At 31.3% G+C, this 19,115-nt stretch overlaps 3 protein-coding genes across 5 annotated transcripts; all 3 read right to left on the reverse strand.

Annotated features, from left to right (window-relative positions):
* Positions 1-2,341: 2,341 nt before the first annotated feature.
* LOC148624889 (protein FAM89A-like) lies at positions 2,342-5,326 on the reverse strand. The gene is made up of 2 exons (XM_088567975.1): positions 4,721-5,326; positions 2,342-4,204 (listed from the first exon to the last, which is right to left on the reverse strand). The coding sequence occupies exons 1-2, from the start codon at positions 4,943-4,945 to the stop codon at positions 3,911-3,913; spliced, it is 519 nt and encodes a 172-aa protein (XP_088424101.1). The 5' UTR covers positions 4,946-5,326; the 3' UTR covers positions 2,342-3,910.
* Positions 5,327-6,560: 1,234 nt separating this feature from the next.
* Positions 6,561-10,249, reverse strand: LOC148624890 (neo-calmodulin-like). 3 transcript variants are annotated; one of them, XM_088567977.1, is made up of 5 exons: positions 10,129-10,249; positions 9,406-9,442; positions 8,984-9,127; positions 8,250-8,489; positions 6,561-6,720 (listed from the first exon to the last, which is right to left on the reverse strand). In XM_088567977.1, exons 1-5 carry the CDS (start codon positions 10,153-10,155, stop codon positions 6,680-6,682), a joined length of 489 nt encoding a protein of 162 aa, XP_088424103.1. In that variant the 5' UTR covers positions 10,156-10,249; the 3' UTR covers positions 6,561-6,679. The 3 variants fall into 3 exon arrangements, with proteins under 3 accessions (XP_088424103.1, XP_088424105.1, XP_088424104.1); XM_088567979.1 differs by having other exon boundaries at positions 8,984-9,108; positions 10,129-10,163; XM_088567978.1 differs by lacking the exon at positions 6,561-6,720 and adding an exon at positions 7,440-7,768.
* Positions 10,250-12,241: 1,992 nt separating this feature from the next.
* On the reverse strand, positions 12,242-19,035 carry LOC148624891 (ciliary microtubule inner protein 6-like). The gene is made up of 4 exons (XM_088567996.1): positions 18,879-19,035; positions 16,629-17,068; positions 16,228-16,343; positions 12,242-15,003 (listed from the first exon to the last, which is right to left on the reverse strand). The coding sequence occupies exons 1-4, from the start codon at positions 18,932-18,934 to the stop codon at positions 14,737-14,739; spliced, it is 879 nt and encodes a 292-aa protein (XP_088424122.1). The 5' UTR covers positions 18,935-19,035; the 3' UTR covers positions 12,242-14,736.
* Positions 19,036-19,115: the final 80 nt, after the last annotated feature.

The following is a 19,115-nucleotide window of genomic DNA, read 5'->3' on the forward strand; positions in this document are numbered from 1 at the left end:
TAGGTGGAAAATTTTGCAATTTTGAGGCAAAAAAGTATTTGGGATGCTAAGTGGTACACTAGGTTCTTTTAAAAGACGAGTAAATATATTAGCATCCAATGAAAAATTACCTGCTGTATGATATTAACTTTTTTCACAACAAATATCAACGAACAAAACAGTACGATTTTCCTTTGGATTAATTTCCCTTGCAAAGGGTAATGTGAAATGTGAATTCTGCAACCCTGTAGTGATTTGATATGTGGTCAAATGCCTTCAACAAATCAAAAACCTCAATAACAACAAAGTTTTGCCCACAAATAATGATACCTATAGATAACACTGTTGTACACTTGTAGTGCTGTTAGTAATATAGCTATAAAGAATATGAATTTATTCATGGACTCAAAATGAAAACTACCTGAAGCACCTGCAGTTGCACTGCATCTATGATGAAGTATTAAAGGACATAAGATACAATGTAAATAAATTAATTGTAATTATTTTCATCACAACATAAAGTGGTGAAATGAAATGTCATTTAACAAATGCTGTCAAATAAAAACTTCACACCTCATTCAAAATAATCAGTTATGAAAAAAAATTACATAACTTCCAACTAAATATTTACTCCATTTAGAGGGAAAAGAGAAATCTGTCCCACAGATCACTATTCCCCGCTTTGAAAGTGTGTGGTATATAGTTATGGCGTCTCGTCAGTTTGTCTATCATTTGATTTTTATTGCATATTACGAGAAGAATTTCTGCATACAAGGTTATTTAATGCAGCAGAAATTGACCAGATCACAACAAATATTTTTTTAGGAAAATAACTAGGAATATAAGTACCGGTACAAAGAATATATAGTATGTTAAGCCATTAATTAAAACAAAACAGTACAACCCTGTTGAAGAACTATTGGCAATTTAGTCCTGTCAGATTATATTTGATAAAAGGCTTCACAGAGCGCAGATAGATACATGCCCAGAGTGGGAACCCTGAATTGATGGAGCAAATATGGATAAAAAATTCAAGCTTGATACAGTTCTGAATGTTGATTGTGATTAAATGTTTGACACAGGACAATATTTTAGTCAGAATGAAAGTGGTCAAATTACTTCAATACTTGCAATAAGACTTTTAAAAGATAACATGAACAGACAAACAGCCAAAGTTTCATTGAAATTACTGTACAGGTTTTTGAGCTATAGTCTGTATAAAAAAAAATAACCAATTTTTTTAACGAATCAAGCAAAAAAAAAGTGGTTATTTATGAAAATTGAAAGGGACCTCACTTCAATCAAAAGAAACCATTCACCAAAGTATCACAAAATTGGTGGTGGCATTTTTTAGTTATTGCAAAGCGCGAGATAGACACCAGTATACCATTATACATCCTGTCTTGAAAGACAGGCTTATAAAAATAGATAAAAATCACATATAAAATGCATTTTTTGGCACATATTTTGAAAGATAATTATAACAGATCTTTCAGTCCCTGTGATTTAACTGTATTTTCTGCATATAAATTTTCAGTTATGACTATACATAGTCCAACAAACATAGAAACTTAGTCAAATGTCCGGTGAAGAGTATCTAATTGAATCACTTTCCCATGCAGGTGCAGGACATTAAAAAGATCTACCTCTTTTTTTTTTCTTTTTTTTTTTTTGTAATAGGTAATTAATAATATCATAATGGTTTTGCCATTTGTTAACTAAACCTAAGAAAAATACAATATATTCAATCAAATACCTTGTATGCTGCATTAGTTCAAAACAAAGGTTTACCCTCTGTTCCATCTATCATGATGTAAAATTTATCCTAGTATCCTGAAATCTTACAGTTGGAATTACCGGCAATGCCTATCCTTTTTAAACATATCCAACAAACCAACATTTGTATCAAACCCATTCTCAACTTGAAATAAAAAACAATCAAATTACTTGAAACTGAAGGTTTTATAAAAAAATTTTGATTTGAAAAGCCTAAGGAACTAAGGCACCCTATTTCCTAAATGGTAAGCAACTATCATACACCCGGTAATTTTTGCAAATTTAAATTTTTGCTGCCTAAAGTTATGTTATTTTTTTTGCTGGGCCTTAAAAAATTAATATTTCGCCACATAATTTAAGAGTCGCTTGTTCATTTTACATACAATTACATTTTAATAGAAGTAAATTGGATAAGGATTAAGGAGTGATTTTATGACACGTGACAGGTTAGCTGTTTAATTAGTGATTGATAAATCTGAATAAATGATCAATTGTGTAGTTGTTGAAACATCAATTGGGCCCTTCCATTACACGTCTGAATGACAATAATAAAAGAAAAAAATAGTGAAGTATAGAATTTAGGGTATAAGATTTAATTTTTGCGATCTCTAAGTTACTGACCTTATTCTTAAGGCTAACAACGTATAGACTGTTCTCACTTGATAAAACAGTTTCAGAATCATGGTTATTTCTGCAGCTGTATCCAAATAGCAGCATATTTCCACAAAACATGGGGAAGGGCTCTTCAGAACAAGGTTCATAAACTATCCTTTCTACATATTTTTTTTAAACAATTTAAAATACCCGACATATTTAAATTTCTACAATATGATACACAACCTTTGTACTATGAGTAAAAGTTTATACAAATTGACAAAGACAGCAATCAAGTATGATACGTGCACTGATAGTGTACATATAAATGATATGTAAAATCCCTGTTTAGATGCTACAATTGTCAATGTGCATCATCATAACTGTTTGATTAATTTTCAACTATAGAAATGCCATCTTGCAGTGCTTTGTAAAAAAAATATCTTAGTGCAAAAATAATATAACAAAATTTACAAAAATGTAGTCTGTGCAATAATAACAAAGTGCAGAATTTTAATACAGATGTACACCTTGTAAATAATAATATTCTAGTTGCAGTTTACCGTTCTGATCTCCAATTTGTAGAATTATATCCCCTTCACAGTGAGTATGTTATTAAAACAAAGTGGACAGATTTCTAGTATCTGCATAAAATGTTCTTCCATCTTGTAACTTTATTTTTACTCATACATACATTTTTCCACACAGGTTTGTAAAAGTATTACTGGTTTTTCATACTTTTAAGAAAAGGTCAATTTGACCTTTGTCCTGAAATTTGCTCTAATGGGAGACATCTCTTGCAAATGGGAGATAACTCAGTATTTAGCAAAAGAAAATTGTATCAAAAATCTATACACATGTTGCATTCCATAAAAAAATAATTTACCATGCACTTTAATACTTAAATTAGCACCTTGCAAAAAGATATATCCATTGTAACACAGTAACTTGTGGTTCAGCAATCACAATTTGAAATGGCTATTACAAGTAGATCCAATGGTCTTTCATGGTTCTAAGACATTCATTTCATAACAAATGGTGTTATTTAAATACCCCAAAGTGCATTAAACAAGTCCTATCAATTATGAATAAATATTGAAAAACAATTTATAAAAATAATATACTAATACTAGTAGTCATTTTTATATGTGGATCAACAAAAACATACAAAAGACTTAATTTTGTAGTCACAAGTAAAAAATTGAACACACTTTGCCACATGAAACATTTCACAACATTTAAAGTTATTTTTTTTATAAATAAACCCTTGAGAGGCTTAGGACATCATCAATTTAATACATGTACTTTTGTTTAATCAAAAATACAAATAGCATAAAATTTGTCAAATTTATTCTGAAGTACATATAAACATATCTAATAACAGAGAAAAATATATAATCAATGTAGCTATTATATCCAATGTACCATAAAAAATTTTCACAAATTATTTTACATTTAAAGACAAATTCCTTATTAAATTACAACTTAGTTTCATACTAACAATATAATAAAACATTATCTGGAAACATGTACTTTACAATTTTTAATATTTCAATTTCGGTTAGAACTCAGTTTCAGCTCTAGCTCTCAGTTCATTGATTTGTTGTAGAAGACTGGATGTACTGCTGTGTACAGAATTAGTGATATGATGTTCTTGTTGCAGATGAATCTCTCCCTCATAGTCATCCATCAAGTCAATGCTCCCTATAGAACTGGTTCTACTGTTCATACCCCATGAATATTCTGAATTTGTCTCTGAATATCTTTCTTGTACTGCAGCTTTGTAATCTTGAATGGCATCATTTAATGACCACAGCTGTGACAGCAATGAAATGTCCAACTGTCTTAGACCAACCTAAAAAAATATTCTAGTTGTTTAATAATGCTCAGTGAGCGAGCATAATAATAATATGCCTATCAAAACTTATACTGACCAAAGCATCAAGAAATATTCTAGAAAAAATATCTAATCAGTGGCAGATTCAGTAAATCACCTTAAAAGGGGGCAGACCTCCTGGGACACTCTTGGATCAACCTACGGGAATGAGGAAATAATAGGCAGGTGCTGTGGAAGTAGAGGACTAGTAATCCTTTTTTGGGATTTGGCACCAAGACATTTTTTTTTATCTCCAGCACCAAATGATCTCAAAAGGGAATTAAGAAAATTACCACTGCAGTTTTTGCCATCACCAAAATTGTGAGATATCTTATTTCTTTCATGAGCATTCCAGACAGGGATTATCTTTTTATAATATATATATATTGTGTCTGTGTCTGTATAGAACTTTAACAAAAAAAAAAAAAAAAACAACAAAACAATAGTTTGAATCCTTGTCCTTGGAAAGATCATTTTAGAGCTCATTGATTTTACCATTTCGTTTTTAAGTCTATTGAGAGCTTCATTTAGCCTCGAGAATGGTGAAGAATTATTAGAAGAATCACTCTGGCTATTTGCAGAAGCACTGTGGTGGTTTTTACTGGCATCTGGATCTGACATTTTTAAGTCATGGTCGACTCCATTCATGATTTTTTCTCCGTTCCCAATGACACCATTGAAACATTTGGGCAACGGCGGGAGTCCTTGAATCTCCGACATTCTAGCAATTTAACATTGTCGTCAAAATGTTTTAAGATGATTCAACGGGAAAGGCAACGGTGTTGGAATTTTGCCGGAGGAAAATTTTTTAGTTAGTTTTCGTTTCCGATAAGAGTTGTCTTCCCTGAAAGTAAATATTTATGGTGACGGAGAACTACAGTCTGGACTCCGGAAAATAAAGACGGTTCTAGAAAGAGTAATCAAGGGAACCAAGTTTATAGCGGTAATCAAAAGAATGTAATCCAGGGACAAAGACCAGACATACACAACAAAGAACAAAGTATATCATATTGGTCAAGATTCCTCCATACTCCAAGAAGGGTGGCTCCTTCAAATCAATAGCTCTTGAATGTCTGCTGTATAGTTTTGGGTCCACCCACTGCACTACATCGTTCTGCGGGGAAAAGTCTAACTAAAACTTTGTCAACTTTAAATGAATATATATTGTGTGTTTTCATGGCTGCGTACCGGAGTTAAGCCTGAATCAAATTTTACTCTTAATGCATGAAGCATGAATTTGCATTTTGACCCTTCACAAAACCACCAATAACATGTTATTAAATATTTATTGATATCAATAAATGGTGAAGAAATTCACCAGGAAAATAAATTGATCGTTTTCCCTGCCTTTGTGTCCTTTGGGGAACTATATTGTATATACTGGAAAGTTTTTCGAACGGAGCCCAGCTGATAGTTGGACACACATAGAAAAAATTGTATTGATAGCCCGAGCTACGTCTGTGACTTTATTCGTTTTCGGATTTTTTCCTAAATGAAAATTCTAATCCTTGTGTATATTTGCACTTGTATGTGCAACACCATCAAGCCCAGAGACTTATTTTATTTATTTTTTTTGGTAAATTAGGTCGACCAGCGAATATGTCGTGCGTTGTCCTTGAAAGACCTTGAAATTATTGTCTCACATTTACATTGATAGTAACTCGAATTTACAGTTTCAATTGCCACTGCTAAATTTGTTGGTGTATATTTGAACAATAATGGTGGATCATGCTGACCGGTTTTGACATTTTAAGAGGCAATTTTTAACAAGTCATCAGCTGTGTATGGCAAGTTTAATATATATACGTCCTGGTTTTAGTTTTTTTTTTAAGTCGAAACGAGTGTTAGTATCTCGCATAACACGATGACATTATCAACACCTGATGATGTATTTTGTGTTTTCAGTTTGAAACTAAATATGTAAATCTGTTTAACACACTGCTGCATGGATAAGTTGTTTTGTCTTTTTACAGTAAGTACATCTACATGTATTTTCAAGGATTCAGTAAAGTAAAATTAGTAAAATGTATGTCGGAATTCATCAAACAATATGGTTTCTGCACAAAGAAGCCTTCTATGATCCCACACATCTTTTGATCTCCATAACAGTACAGAAGTAAAGACAATCAAGACCGAGATCATGAATCAAGTGTTTTATCCCAGTTTTTCTTTCTTCTTTATATTTATTTTTGCTTATTTACTTACGTATGGCTTACCCGAACACATTCTATTGTGCATTTAAATTATAACATATAATTCTGCAATTTAAGGCGATATTTAAAGCGTGGATTATTATTAGTTTGATAAAACAGCTGATTAAATAATAATGTGAGAGTGTTGAGTGGATTTTTATTGACCATATTCTTTATATTACCTGTTATTATTAGGCATCATACTTTAATTGTATAAACACATGATATATTACATTCACAGTTATATAATTAAAAGCGTTTGTTATTCTGGCTTTGGTTTGACACCCATGATTTTAAGAAAGTCTGAAAATAAAAAAATGTCAAACGTTACAAATTCGATAAATAACTGGAAAATCCATACCCTTAATTTTGTTTTTTAAAAAGTTTTCTTTCTTTCCCCAATTATGTATTTTGTTTTTCAGGTTACAAATTTTCAATAATATGTTACCATATGCATAGTTATTCTGTAAAATAATACCATGAAACGATTTTCAAATTTAGGTTACCCTCCTCGTGATGATATTGCATTGATAACCAGTTGATTACATTAGGTCTCAGTATCGTATTAATTTTCCCATAGACTTCTATAGTGAAGTGCATATTTTTAGGATTTTTTAAAAAATATGTAAATTGATTCAATAAAACTTTCACTTATGTAGCATTTCTAAGGACATGTGAAAAAATAATTTCCCGCAAAGAAAATAGGGTGAGTCCACGAAGATCGGACAGAAAAGTAGTCTCGAACTATAAATAGCCATTTTCCCTACTTTCACTTTCGTTTTGCACTCACCAAACCAACCTTTTCAGTGGAACATTTTTATGATATTATGTTAGATTTTCTTTTAAAAAAGTTCTTCATCTTACAGTGTGATGTTTGCTCTATTTTATAAGTCATTGTTCATATCTTTTGACAAAATATTAGTTTGTAGAGAGGCAGAAAGAAAATGCACTATATTTTTATAGCATCCATGTTTTGACGTACACCTGCTCAGGGATATGCAATACGATACTGGTACCATTATAGGTACATTTGCCTCAGTTTGTTCATGGTAGACCGTTATCTCGGACCATTTTATCTCGGACCGTTACAGTCTTCCTTGGGCCATTATTACAAACCTTTGACATATAACTGGTCAATTATAAAAAAAAAAAAAAAACACACACACACACACACACACACATTTATTAATACTTTAATTTAAATCAGCTTGAGGGGCAGGCCGATATCTATTGGAGGTAGGACCAGTGCACATAAAATTCTCCGATTTATGAAAATAAATGTCCTGTCTTCTAAAAACTCCAAAAAAAATCTTGTCCTATGTCTGTTGTGCAATAAAAGTGTGTATCCTGCCTAAAATATTAAAATTTTTAGCATAGATACAATATAACTTTTAATTATTTGTAAAATAAACTTTAGAAAAAAGACTTTTTTAGTTCTATGAGAATGTAATGGAAAAAAGCTTGTGTTCTATTGACCGGTCCCTAATTGAAATAGTCTTTGATAACGTTACTCCCTTGAGTATTTTGACACGGCACACGTCAGATCGCGTATTTTATACAGATTGCTTTTGAGCAACTGATAGTTATATTCTTAACATGCATTATGTCATAGGCGAAACTTTAAATATACATGTACTTCCGTATTTAATACGAGGCAAGTATAAACTTTAAGAAGATGAAGTTCTTGAGCGGCATTCTTGATACCTATATCATGTATCGTAAGTTGGCTAACGTCCTAGATAGTCTTTATTAGACTTAGGACTTGTCTGCAGGTGATTGGTAAAATTCGTATATTGTCATAAGGACATCGTCCTATATCATATATATCATACCCTCATATCGTATTTTTCCATCACTGTCAGTTTTAGATAGGTTTATCATGTCCTGCACTTCTTCGTCTGACAGTTTGTCTCCTAATTTCCTCATCATATACCATACTTCATAAACACTTATTGATTCTCTTTCTTTGAATATAACATTGATAGCTTCCCTCATTTCGTCTTCATTGTCCATTTCATTAATTTGTCTCGACATGACTGTCAAAAACTCGGGGAACTCAATAACACCATTTCCTAGGAAGCCAAACGAATCTTTATGAACTACTTCGATGTGTTGGCTATGATATCATTATAAAAGTCAGAAAATTGAATCATAGCAATTAATATTTTCTGTCTCTTGCAGACCGGGCTTGGGTTTTTAGATTCTTGATCCGGTGTTGTAAGTATAAAGATATGTGCATAGTTCTGACACTTTTATGTCATTCAAAGGTACGCCATTCAATGAGGTACGGAGGTATTGCTAAGCACCTTATTTTTACTTTTCTGTTACCTTAATAATAAAGGAGAGATTTCAAGAAAAATCATTGATCATTGCTGTGTTTTTGTTATTTTAACTGAAATGACAACATGTAAATGAAGTAGATGAAGAGGGTGCCTAAACAAATACATTGTATTGTGTTTTAGTGTCGTACATACTGTTGTAAAACGGTCTTACTTTTGTATCGTATTTGTTGAAAACTAAAAAGAACAATACAACATGTATTGCAGACACTGGACAAGTAGTTTACCTTCCGAGTCTATTTCGTCGATGATATCCTGTACCTCTGTCTCAGAAGGGTTTAGTCCGAGGGCTCTCATTACAGTGCCTAACTGACTTGTAGATATTGTACCGTTTTCATCATAATCAAACATACTGAAAGTTTTATGAAATTCTAAAAGAAAATTATAGGATATGAAACTTGATGATAATGATGATACCAATACACAGGATTAAAAATGTACTTAATCGATAGTAATTTTTTTTGTATTTACTTACTTAAATATGATCATGGTAACTTAATAATATAAATGCCATCAGAATGAAACGAGTAATAGTGGAAATATTAATCACATGTAAAAGCAAACAAATGGTTTCAGTTCTTGACACGTATGAGTTACTGAATATACATACATGTAGCTAAGAAATAAAGTATAATAATAAAAAACTTGCCTTTTATTTCCTCATCTGTAAGCGGTTGGTGCTCGTCCTAAAAGTAATGCATTGATGTAAGTACAATCATGATATGCCTGTAACATCAATATTTCTCACAACTAATATTCGGACGAATTAAAGCGACTTTTTTGGGATGGGATCCGAAAATGTTTAAACAAAAATAAATCAGACTACGAAAATCACTACAAGTCACCTCCTAAGGTATCATTTGGGAATACTTCTAGCAGAAAATACTAAATTTTTCATTATTTACCCAGGAATAATACATCAGATGTTTTGACATTGAAAAATATTTCTATTTATTCCGTAGAATTTTGAACCTTGGAGATTTGATGAACATTTTTTTCATCGACCAGGCCAAAAATGCGCTTACATAATTCAGTTTATTTTATTATTATTTTTGTTTTTGCTACTAAGCAATTCGCAAATAGGACACCCGAAAATCATACATATTTTTGGTGATGTTAGAGTGTTTTCTAATCTATTTACTATTTCACACACTTTAGTAATGGTTCCTAAAATATCTTGCGTGTTATAATTTTCTTAAGTGACATACTGTTTGTCACATGTAAGGATTTTGGTTAACATGCACGGAAGATTTATTGAATGGCAATTATGTATATTTTGAAAAAAAAATCTTTTTGTAACTTACTGCATGAGCTGCATATTACAGCATATTTCTATTAATTGCAAAATAATTACTTATATAACTGTACTTACCATTGTTAACAGAAAACATAAACACATGAAAGTCAGACAACCTTACCGCTTGTAATTTGATAGTACAAACATACTAGATTTTAAATGCATGAAATTCGAATTAACAATAGTAAAACGTTCCATTCAGTCAAGATAAGTGGAAAATGATACTTATGAATTATATTATTCAGTAAACACTTATTGCATATATATTGAATGACAAATGTCCCTCACTCGCTGACGATATTTGATATTAAATATTTAAGACTTTTGTATATTTTTGAATATGAATATGCAAATTATTTTCGATTTTCTAAAGTAATTATTAAGTTGTATACTTTAATGGAATGCTTAACAACCTTGTTATATCAACCGTAAATCTGAAATGTAAAAGTCAATAAGAATGGCTTATGGTGGAGAAATGAGAGCACTTAAAAATAAATTCTGAAAAAAATATCGATTGCAAGTCTCTAAGTTAAAGTTCTAATTTGATTAAATCGACGAGAGATCTTTTAGAAACCTTGCAATTACCTTGTAAATGTTATTCAATTTCAAACATTTTCCTCTTCAGAAAAAGGAAATGTCAAAACTCAAATCTCAATAAAATGAAATGTCAGTAGAGTATCCTTTATATGAAATACAAGGAAAAATCGGATTCTGTGATGCATACATGTAGAAAGGTTTTGGTTTTTTCTATATTGCAAGATACAAGAAGCTTGTTGCTGTAAAAGGGAGAGCCAACTTCCAAAAAATAGAACAGCAAAGCGTCCCACCTTATCCACTCATTTTCCTATAAAACAACAAGGAGAAAATATGAATAAATACAGATTTAATAATATTAGAAGATAATAAAACAAACTAAGACGTACCATTTACGCAATTTACTCATAGCATAGAGGTTTGATTTATTGTTATGATTGAAGCTTTATAACCACTTGGTTTCAATTCGAATGTGCCGTATTAAGCACAGGTACTTGTGGTCGGGATTTTTCCTTTCGTGTTATGACAGTAATATTGCACTTATATTATCCATATGAAGTTTTTTATATATATATATATATATATAAACGAAATATCCCGATCCCAAGTACCTGTGGAATTAAAATGCTTTGAGTAGGCGCTAACTTGTATATAATAAATTCTTTATAACCGTGAACTTCCCTTTTATTTGGTGATTTTTATACCTGTTAATTTTTTCGGGTAAGAACTCGGAGAATTCATATAGCCTCCAATGCTATAATCGCTAAGTTCTATGTGTAATGGATTTTCTACCTTAGATTTTACCTGAAGAAGACAACATATACATATATATCACCTAAAAGCTGCATATTTCTAGGAGCCGGTGTTGCAGAGCAAGGCATGATATTTTCTTTTTTTCCACAGTGACATAACACAGGTGCGTTGAAAATATTTGAGTCATTATTTATGCGTTTGTTCTAAAAGCACATTGTTTGAATTAGTGGTTAGAATGCAAATTGGAGTTGATTTAAGTATGGATGCTTATAAAATATGTATTTTTCTTAAATTTATGTCTTAGAAGTTTAACGCATTTGAAAATTTTGGCAAACTCGTTATAATGCAAGTGGGCATTAAAAATATAAGATACACCCGGATAAATATTACATCTTTTCTGTATTTGCTTTTATATGCGCGAAATTATTAATGATGTTTCTCCATTTTCTATGCACTCAGTTTTTTTTTTGTGGTTTTGTTGTTGTTGACTATTTATCCGGGACCGTTCGTCCACACATTATACCCTAAGAAACCAAATCAAGGGAAGACGTTAAGCCCTTTATAAGTGGTTGTAATGAGTTTTTCTTAATGGATAAGTACTCGCATATTTATCCGAAATTTGTTACAGAGTTCTGAGATTCTGAAACATCGAAAGGGCGTTACAATGAACTCATTTTTAAGTGTAGTTGTTTATTTTTTATTTAAATATATCTGAATTATTTTGATAGCTAGCTAGGCGTATCTCATTTTTTCCTGACTTGTAGATCTATTATGTTCACATATTGTGTTCCATATAAAAATCTAGATATTAACAAATCCAATCAATTATTTGAATGGTTGATAATATAAGAAAATTTCAAAAGTATTGTGCAATTTGATACCAATCATACAAACAACAATATTAAGAACACAAAGAAAATGTAGTTTATTATTATTGCTGAAAGCCCATTATATTCAATAAAATTGATATACTCTTTTAAACTCAACAGAAATAGTTAAATAACATTTCAAACTTAAAACTAATCAGTAACTTAATTTGAACATAGAAAAGGTATATGCAAAAACATAAATCTTATAAATGACTAATAAATGCACTATCACGATACATAAATAGTACAATATATTGTGAATAAAAATGGTGTGAGACTTGTTTCAGCAAACGTTGAAATATAAAGAAAACAAAACGGAAAAAAAAACAAGAGACATTCTACAACCAGGAGACACCAATATGAAAACTGTTCATTAAAATATAGCCAACTAACCCTATATCAATGTAGTCAAATCTTTAAAGTGTGAAGCATGTTAAGTAGCAGTCTTTGTAAGAATCATGCAAAATCTGAAAAATGTGATACACCCCAAAAACGGCTACATATTTTTATTTTTGTAATTAAGTTGCTTTATGGGTGTATATTATGAAATGTGTAATTATTCATTCAAAGCTGCGTGCTCTTAGGAGATAATCAACATTGAAAATCCGGTAAATTCTATTGTATTTGAGTGTTATTTACTGAGTTATCTCCCTTAATTTTGAAATCTACAGTGCATTCTTTATAATGTTTATATCTTATGAGCACAGGTTATATGAAAACTAAATGTTAATTTCTGTTTACTAAAGCATTTTAAACAAAATATCAAAAATAAAAATATGTAGGCCTTCCAACCATATATCACATTTTGCATGATTCTTAGCTGGAGTGCTACTTAACATGTTTCTTGGTGGTATAAGTAAGTTCTTCTGAAATAGTGAAAATTTTGCTTTATTGTTTTCTTTCTTAATTTCATCTTCCTTTTTCAAGATAATAAATGAAATAACAAAGTATTTTAATATGAAATTGGCAATAATAACTTCCTTGTTCAAATGGTTTAAGGTCTTGAACTTTTTTGTTTGTTTTTGGTTAAAAGTGGAAACACTCTTCAGAGTCATACTATGATTTATAAATTGTGTACAATGATTGTACACAAAGAATCAGGAGTTTTACAAACTCATTATACAAACTATACCTATAACAAATCGTCAAAAAAAAAAAAAAAAAACTGCACAAAAATTGCATAACTATATCACATTAGAGATAATACTGGATTAAAAATAGCTTAAAATATACAATTCAAACTTAAAAGCACGTTCACAGCATTCTTAAAATATTGCTGGAATATACAATGTAATACTTCAAAATGCAACACAGAAAATTCCACTTCATTATTATAAAGAATACAACAATTTTGTTTGTAAATGTATATGTGTAAACAGACAAAAATTCAATGGGCAAAGGCTCCCTTTATTTTTGAACATCAAAATACTGATAGTTGTTATACTGTTATTTGATTATAATGGTTGGAAAATACTATTGGTAATTTTTAAATATATATATATATATATATAATGGTATTATTACTCAAAAATGGGAAAAGGATGCATATAACTGCAAAGGTAAAAATTCCAAGAGATAGATGTAAATATAAGGGCATAATATAACTAGACAACTTGTAAAATCTGAAAAATGTGATACACCCCAAAAAAGGCTACATATTTTTATTTTTGTAATTAAGTTGTTTTATGTGTCTATATTATGAAATGTGTAATTATTCATTCAAATCTACCTGCTCTTAAGAGATAATCAACATTGAAAATCTAATAGATTCTATTGTATTTGAGTGTCATTTACAGAGTTATCTCCCTTAATTTTGAAACATACAGAGCATTCTATATAATTTGTTTTCTCCTAAGAACATTGGTTATATGAAAAACTGAATGTTAGTTTCTGTTTACAATGGCAATTCAAACAAATTATCAAAAATAAAAATGTAAAGGCTTTTTACCCATGAATCACATTTTGCATGATTCTTAGCTGGATTGCTACTTAAAATACTCATACTAGTATATTGAAAATATGATGACAGTTTTTTTTACAGCACTAGAAGCATCTATCCATCTATCATTATGCATAAGTCTAGCTGAGACAGTAAATAAAACGAGTTTGACCTTTTATAAAAGATCCATTCTACCCTGAAAGAAAAAAAAATAAGTATAACTTGACCTTTGGCCCTTGGTACCTAAGGAAAAAAATACACTATAAATTTAACAGAAAACATTCTACAAAATAATACTTAATGTGTGTACATTACACTCAGCAGCCGATAGTATATTGTTTGGGTTTATTACTTAAAGCGTCAAAATATGGATTGAAATCAAAACAGTCCATCTTTGAATGCGATAGGCATATAAATTACATATTTCTTCTATTCATTCAAAGTGATATTAAATATGCATTCAAAGCATAAAGGACATATACAAACTAGTCATTAATTATGAATTACAATATTGAACATGTGACCAGCCGTAAGTGTCTTCTTCAAAATAATGAAAAGTCAGCAGAGTTTATTGGCAGTGGTGATTGCTTAAGGCTCGTTCTGTTGAATAGATGGAGGAGGCTCTTTAAGACACTGTGTATTTACAGAACCCTGAGGTGACTTAAGTGGTGATTTTAATTTCGGTTCGTTTATTTGACAAGGTTCTTGAAACGTTACTACAGGCTTCTTCTCCATCTTAGCACCATCGGACGACGTCGGTTGGCTTCGTTCTACTTCTTCAAACTGTCTTTGTTCTCTGATGAATTTCTCAGACATTTCTTTTGAAGCTTGGTCCCACACAAAAGCCCCATGTCGCTAAAAGGAATAAATCGAAATTAAAAACAGTAACCACATAGATTAGTTGTACAATTGCTTTGTGTGTGTGTGTGTGTGTGTGTGTGTGTGTGTGTGTGTGTATTTCATAAACCAGGCCTTTGTTTTATGAGGGATGAACAAGAAAATATTATAATCCATCCACTTGTAGAACTTAAAAAAATATCTAAAAAGTGCAAGAAAGCCTGTGTATACTAGTAGTTACGGTCAAACTTCATATATGCAAAGTAACATATTTTATAATGACAACATTGGCACAAGTGGTTATGATACCAGTAGTATAGTGAACAAATAAGCAATATTTCGTATTTAGTGCCAGGACACTTAAATTAAGCAAGCTGCTGACTGTGGACATCAGCAACATTTTTTCATGCATATATAAATTCATAACAACATGAATGATTATTAAAACAGCATATACATACCGCTACTGTAATTTGAAATTGAAAGGAATAAACAATTTTAATTGGAATTTTAACAGCAAAATAAAATATCCAATACAAGTGTAAGTTGAAGTCCACTGTACTTAATAATACTATTTTATTATCATTTTTTAAAAATTTATACTAAAATTTAAATTAAATAAGAAATAGGTGGGTATGCTTTTTTAAAGATATCTTTTAGAGTCTCTGTAGGTAAATACGGCAAGAGCAGATTAGTGAATTTTTCGACAGCAGCATTTAACATGATTAAAATACAGCAAAGGTACAATTTTGATAAGTCATGAACATTCGATTAAGTTAATGACTATGTCGAATAATGGAAAATTAGTGTATGAATCATAAGTACGTAGGGCCGTATGGATTTTGTTAGATGAAAAAGGCATGCGTTCAAAATCATGTCATTTTTAATAGTTTCAACTTTGAAAAAAAAATAGCACAAAATAGCTACTACTTACAAGGGGAAACTTCTGCAACTATTCATGTTATAAACATAAAGATTTTAGTATTTTTACGTTACTTTAATTGATGTACAATATTTTGTCTGTAATGAGCCTCAGAGATCATGGTTTATTTAAAACATAATTCGAAAGTTTGTTCAAAATCAAAATTAATTCAGCACTGTTCATAGATAACAGAATGGGCGTGAAAGTGGTATTAAATACTCGAGATAAATTATAATTCTACAAGCATTTGCTAAAAAGTAATGAGGTGTTAATCTATGACCAGGAGAAATCATAATTGACAATCAGAAAATCATACTTACTTTATTTCTAATCGGATAATTCGGATCCTTTCTACTATCATACTGATGTTCATACGAAATTTTTTCTTGATATATTCTCTTTTCACCGTCTCTAGCAGCAAGGAAATTTACCGGCACTGAAATGGTTATAAAATTCATATTCACGGTTCCGAATATAAAAAAAAATAATGGATATCATAAATCAAGCATAAGTAATTAAATAGTGAAAGTGATAAGGTTAAACCAAAAGATCATAAATGCCTTTATGATGTAAAAGTACATATGAACGCTTTTAGATCTGATTTGTTCGTTTCTTCCGAATAGCGTTTATGTATTTGGACATTGTTGAAGCATGCATGTTTATACTGCATTCATGAACACTTAGATAAAAAGAGGCTTCTCTTGAACAAACAATTACTTACCAACACCAAATGCAGCATCTTTATTAGGATTAGCTTCATGGCGTGAATAGCCTTTGTTAGACATTGGTCCTTCATTCATATACCCTTCACGGTAAATAGTATCTTTTGTTTTGGGGGGAACACGCAGTGGCTCATTTGAAGTCCGTGATGGCCACCATTGGTCCTGTTCTGGGTGTGTTTCACCAGTGTAGACGCTACAGATGGGATCGTTCAATACACGGACATTATGTCGCAGAAACCCGCAACTGTTAGGGTGAGGTCTGTGCGCTCTGTAATCGGGAACTTCTTTCGGTAAAACTTGTGTTGCTCTATTGTAAATATCCGGGAGTGATATTCCTCGTTTGAATTGTTCCTGCTCTGGAACTGGATAAATTTTGTCACCTGGAAACTTTGGATGAGCATCTTCAGCATTAGTACTTATTACCCGAAAAGAATCTGGACTGAAAAAGATAAAAAAAAATTTCATTTAAAAAGAATTGACCACGTCTTATGTTTACTCATTCTCTCAGTGAATGCATAATTTATAACCATTTTATCCTTTACTTTAACGAACTATGGATCAACTTTTGAATTTCATAAACATGTGCTGTTATACCAAATCAATTCAAGGCAGTCCATCTGCATCTAATATCTTAAAATAGGAACTACTTTTTTACATTTTCGTTTTTTTTTTTTAAATTAATGTTTATATTATTATTTTATTTGTTTGGAATACACTTCACAACCTTTTGACTAATAAGGTAATGATCAGTAAATTTGTACTATCACAGGTCGAGTCTTTATAAATGATAAAAGTAGCAAAGACAATTTTATTGTGATGTGTATTGTCTGTCAGATGTTTATAATTTACTGGCGTTACAGTCACTTGTAAAACTAATTGCTGCAGAATCATTGGAAAATCGTGTATGTCTGACTACACTGTGTATAGGAATGTACAAAAAGAGGGGAAAGACTGAAGTGGTTGTACATTTTGGTAACAATTACGCTTGTAATGTATGTGGGATGCAAATGTACCACTGGAGTACTTCAATGAATACAGAAGAAGATCATGATGAAAAGGAAGAAGGAGGAGGCGGAAGACTTTTCAATACGAATGGGCTCTTTTGGGCATGATATGTTTATTAAAATTATAACATCACATTAAATTGAACTTACATTATAAGCAGATAACAAAGATCTACAATGACTGAGTTACCGTATAGTACACGATATAGTATGAAATTGTAGGATGTCATGTACAACAGAGATAAGGCAGGGAAAAATATATACGTTCCAACCACAGCTAGCTATTAAAGTAACCCAAATGAACATTGCTATTTTTGAGTTGCGCAGACTTTTTGTATCGCGCTAGAACTCTAACAAATAGGCTTCTGGAACAGTGTTATGTGCTACAAGATTGAAGTGATCACTACGGAAGTTTTATGGTCGTCATCATGAACTCGTTGATCGTTATGGTGTATCCGTCTGCACCATGAAAACTGATTCATTCAACGGGTCATAGTTTTCCTTTCCTCGTTTGTCTACCACTACAAGCGGTTGAAGGGCGATATTCCGCGGTACCGCTAAACCTCCAACTTTCTGTATGGCACATCGTTCAGACTCCAACCCGACATATCAATATCCAAATAAAGAAGAGGAGGGTTGCAGGGTCAAAGGAAATTAGGACTATACATACACAGGCAGATGCATAATATATGCATGTGCATGTATCTAAATTGACTAAAATCTTTCAAAACAACAAACTATAGTGGTGGTGAGCATGAGGAGAAATTAATAGAACCAAAGATAATCTTATCCTTTAGTCAATGTATTCAGAGGTTGTTTTGACAATTACTAAGTAAGTAAAGTTCCAAGGCAAATCATTGATTCATGAAAGTCATGAATGTAAAAGTCAAATATCTTTTTAATTGCTAGCTATCTTAGGGTCACAAGGCACACCCTTACTTTCAGTAATCTTATCTAGGCGTACAGATCATGTATGTTAAGTGAATGCTGTATTTCTTGATTCTTTCTTAATTGTTAAGTCCAGGTCAATCGTAACATCATGATCAATACAACTATAGATGTCGTAAAAAGATAGTGCGTGCATACAATTAAGTGTCATACTGTGATTTTACAGTACAAATCGTGCAGTTAGGTAAACTTTGTCGCAGACATTATTTGCAATCGCCAGTTTGTAGAATATCATTAATGTTGTAAATTGATTTATTTGCAGAACACAGAAAATATAGGTAAGCGAAATTTCCTTACTTGTAACGTTCAGGTACTCGCTTTTTGCGTGCAATCGGGGGCATATATAACGTCATTACTGTAAACTTCGTCGGTTTTTGTTTCTGTAAGATCGAAAAATCTTTTATTTTGCCGCCATATTTGTTGATAAACGTTCCCAGGGTGACGACTTTCGGAATGTCTTCAGGCTTTACCTTGTATCCATTATAATTCTTTTATTTGTTTCGTAAAACTGTTGATGTTTTAAATGTATTTTTT

This window comes from Perna viridis, chromosome 2 (genome assembly GCF_037379345.1).
Source record: "Perna viridis isolate PV_CMFRI_1.1 ecotype Kerala chromosome 2, ASM3737934v1, whole genome shotgun sequence".
Classification (NCBI taxonomy): Eukaryota; Metazoa; Mollusca; class Bivalvia; order Mytilida; family Mytilidae; genus Perna; species Perna viridis.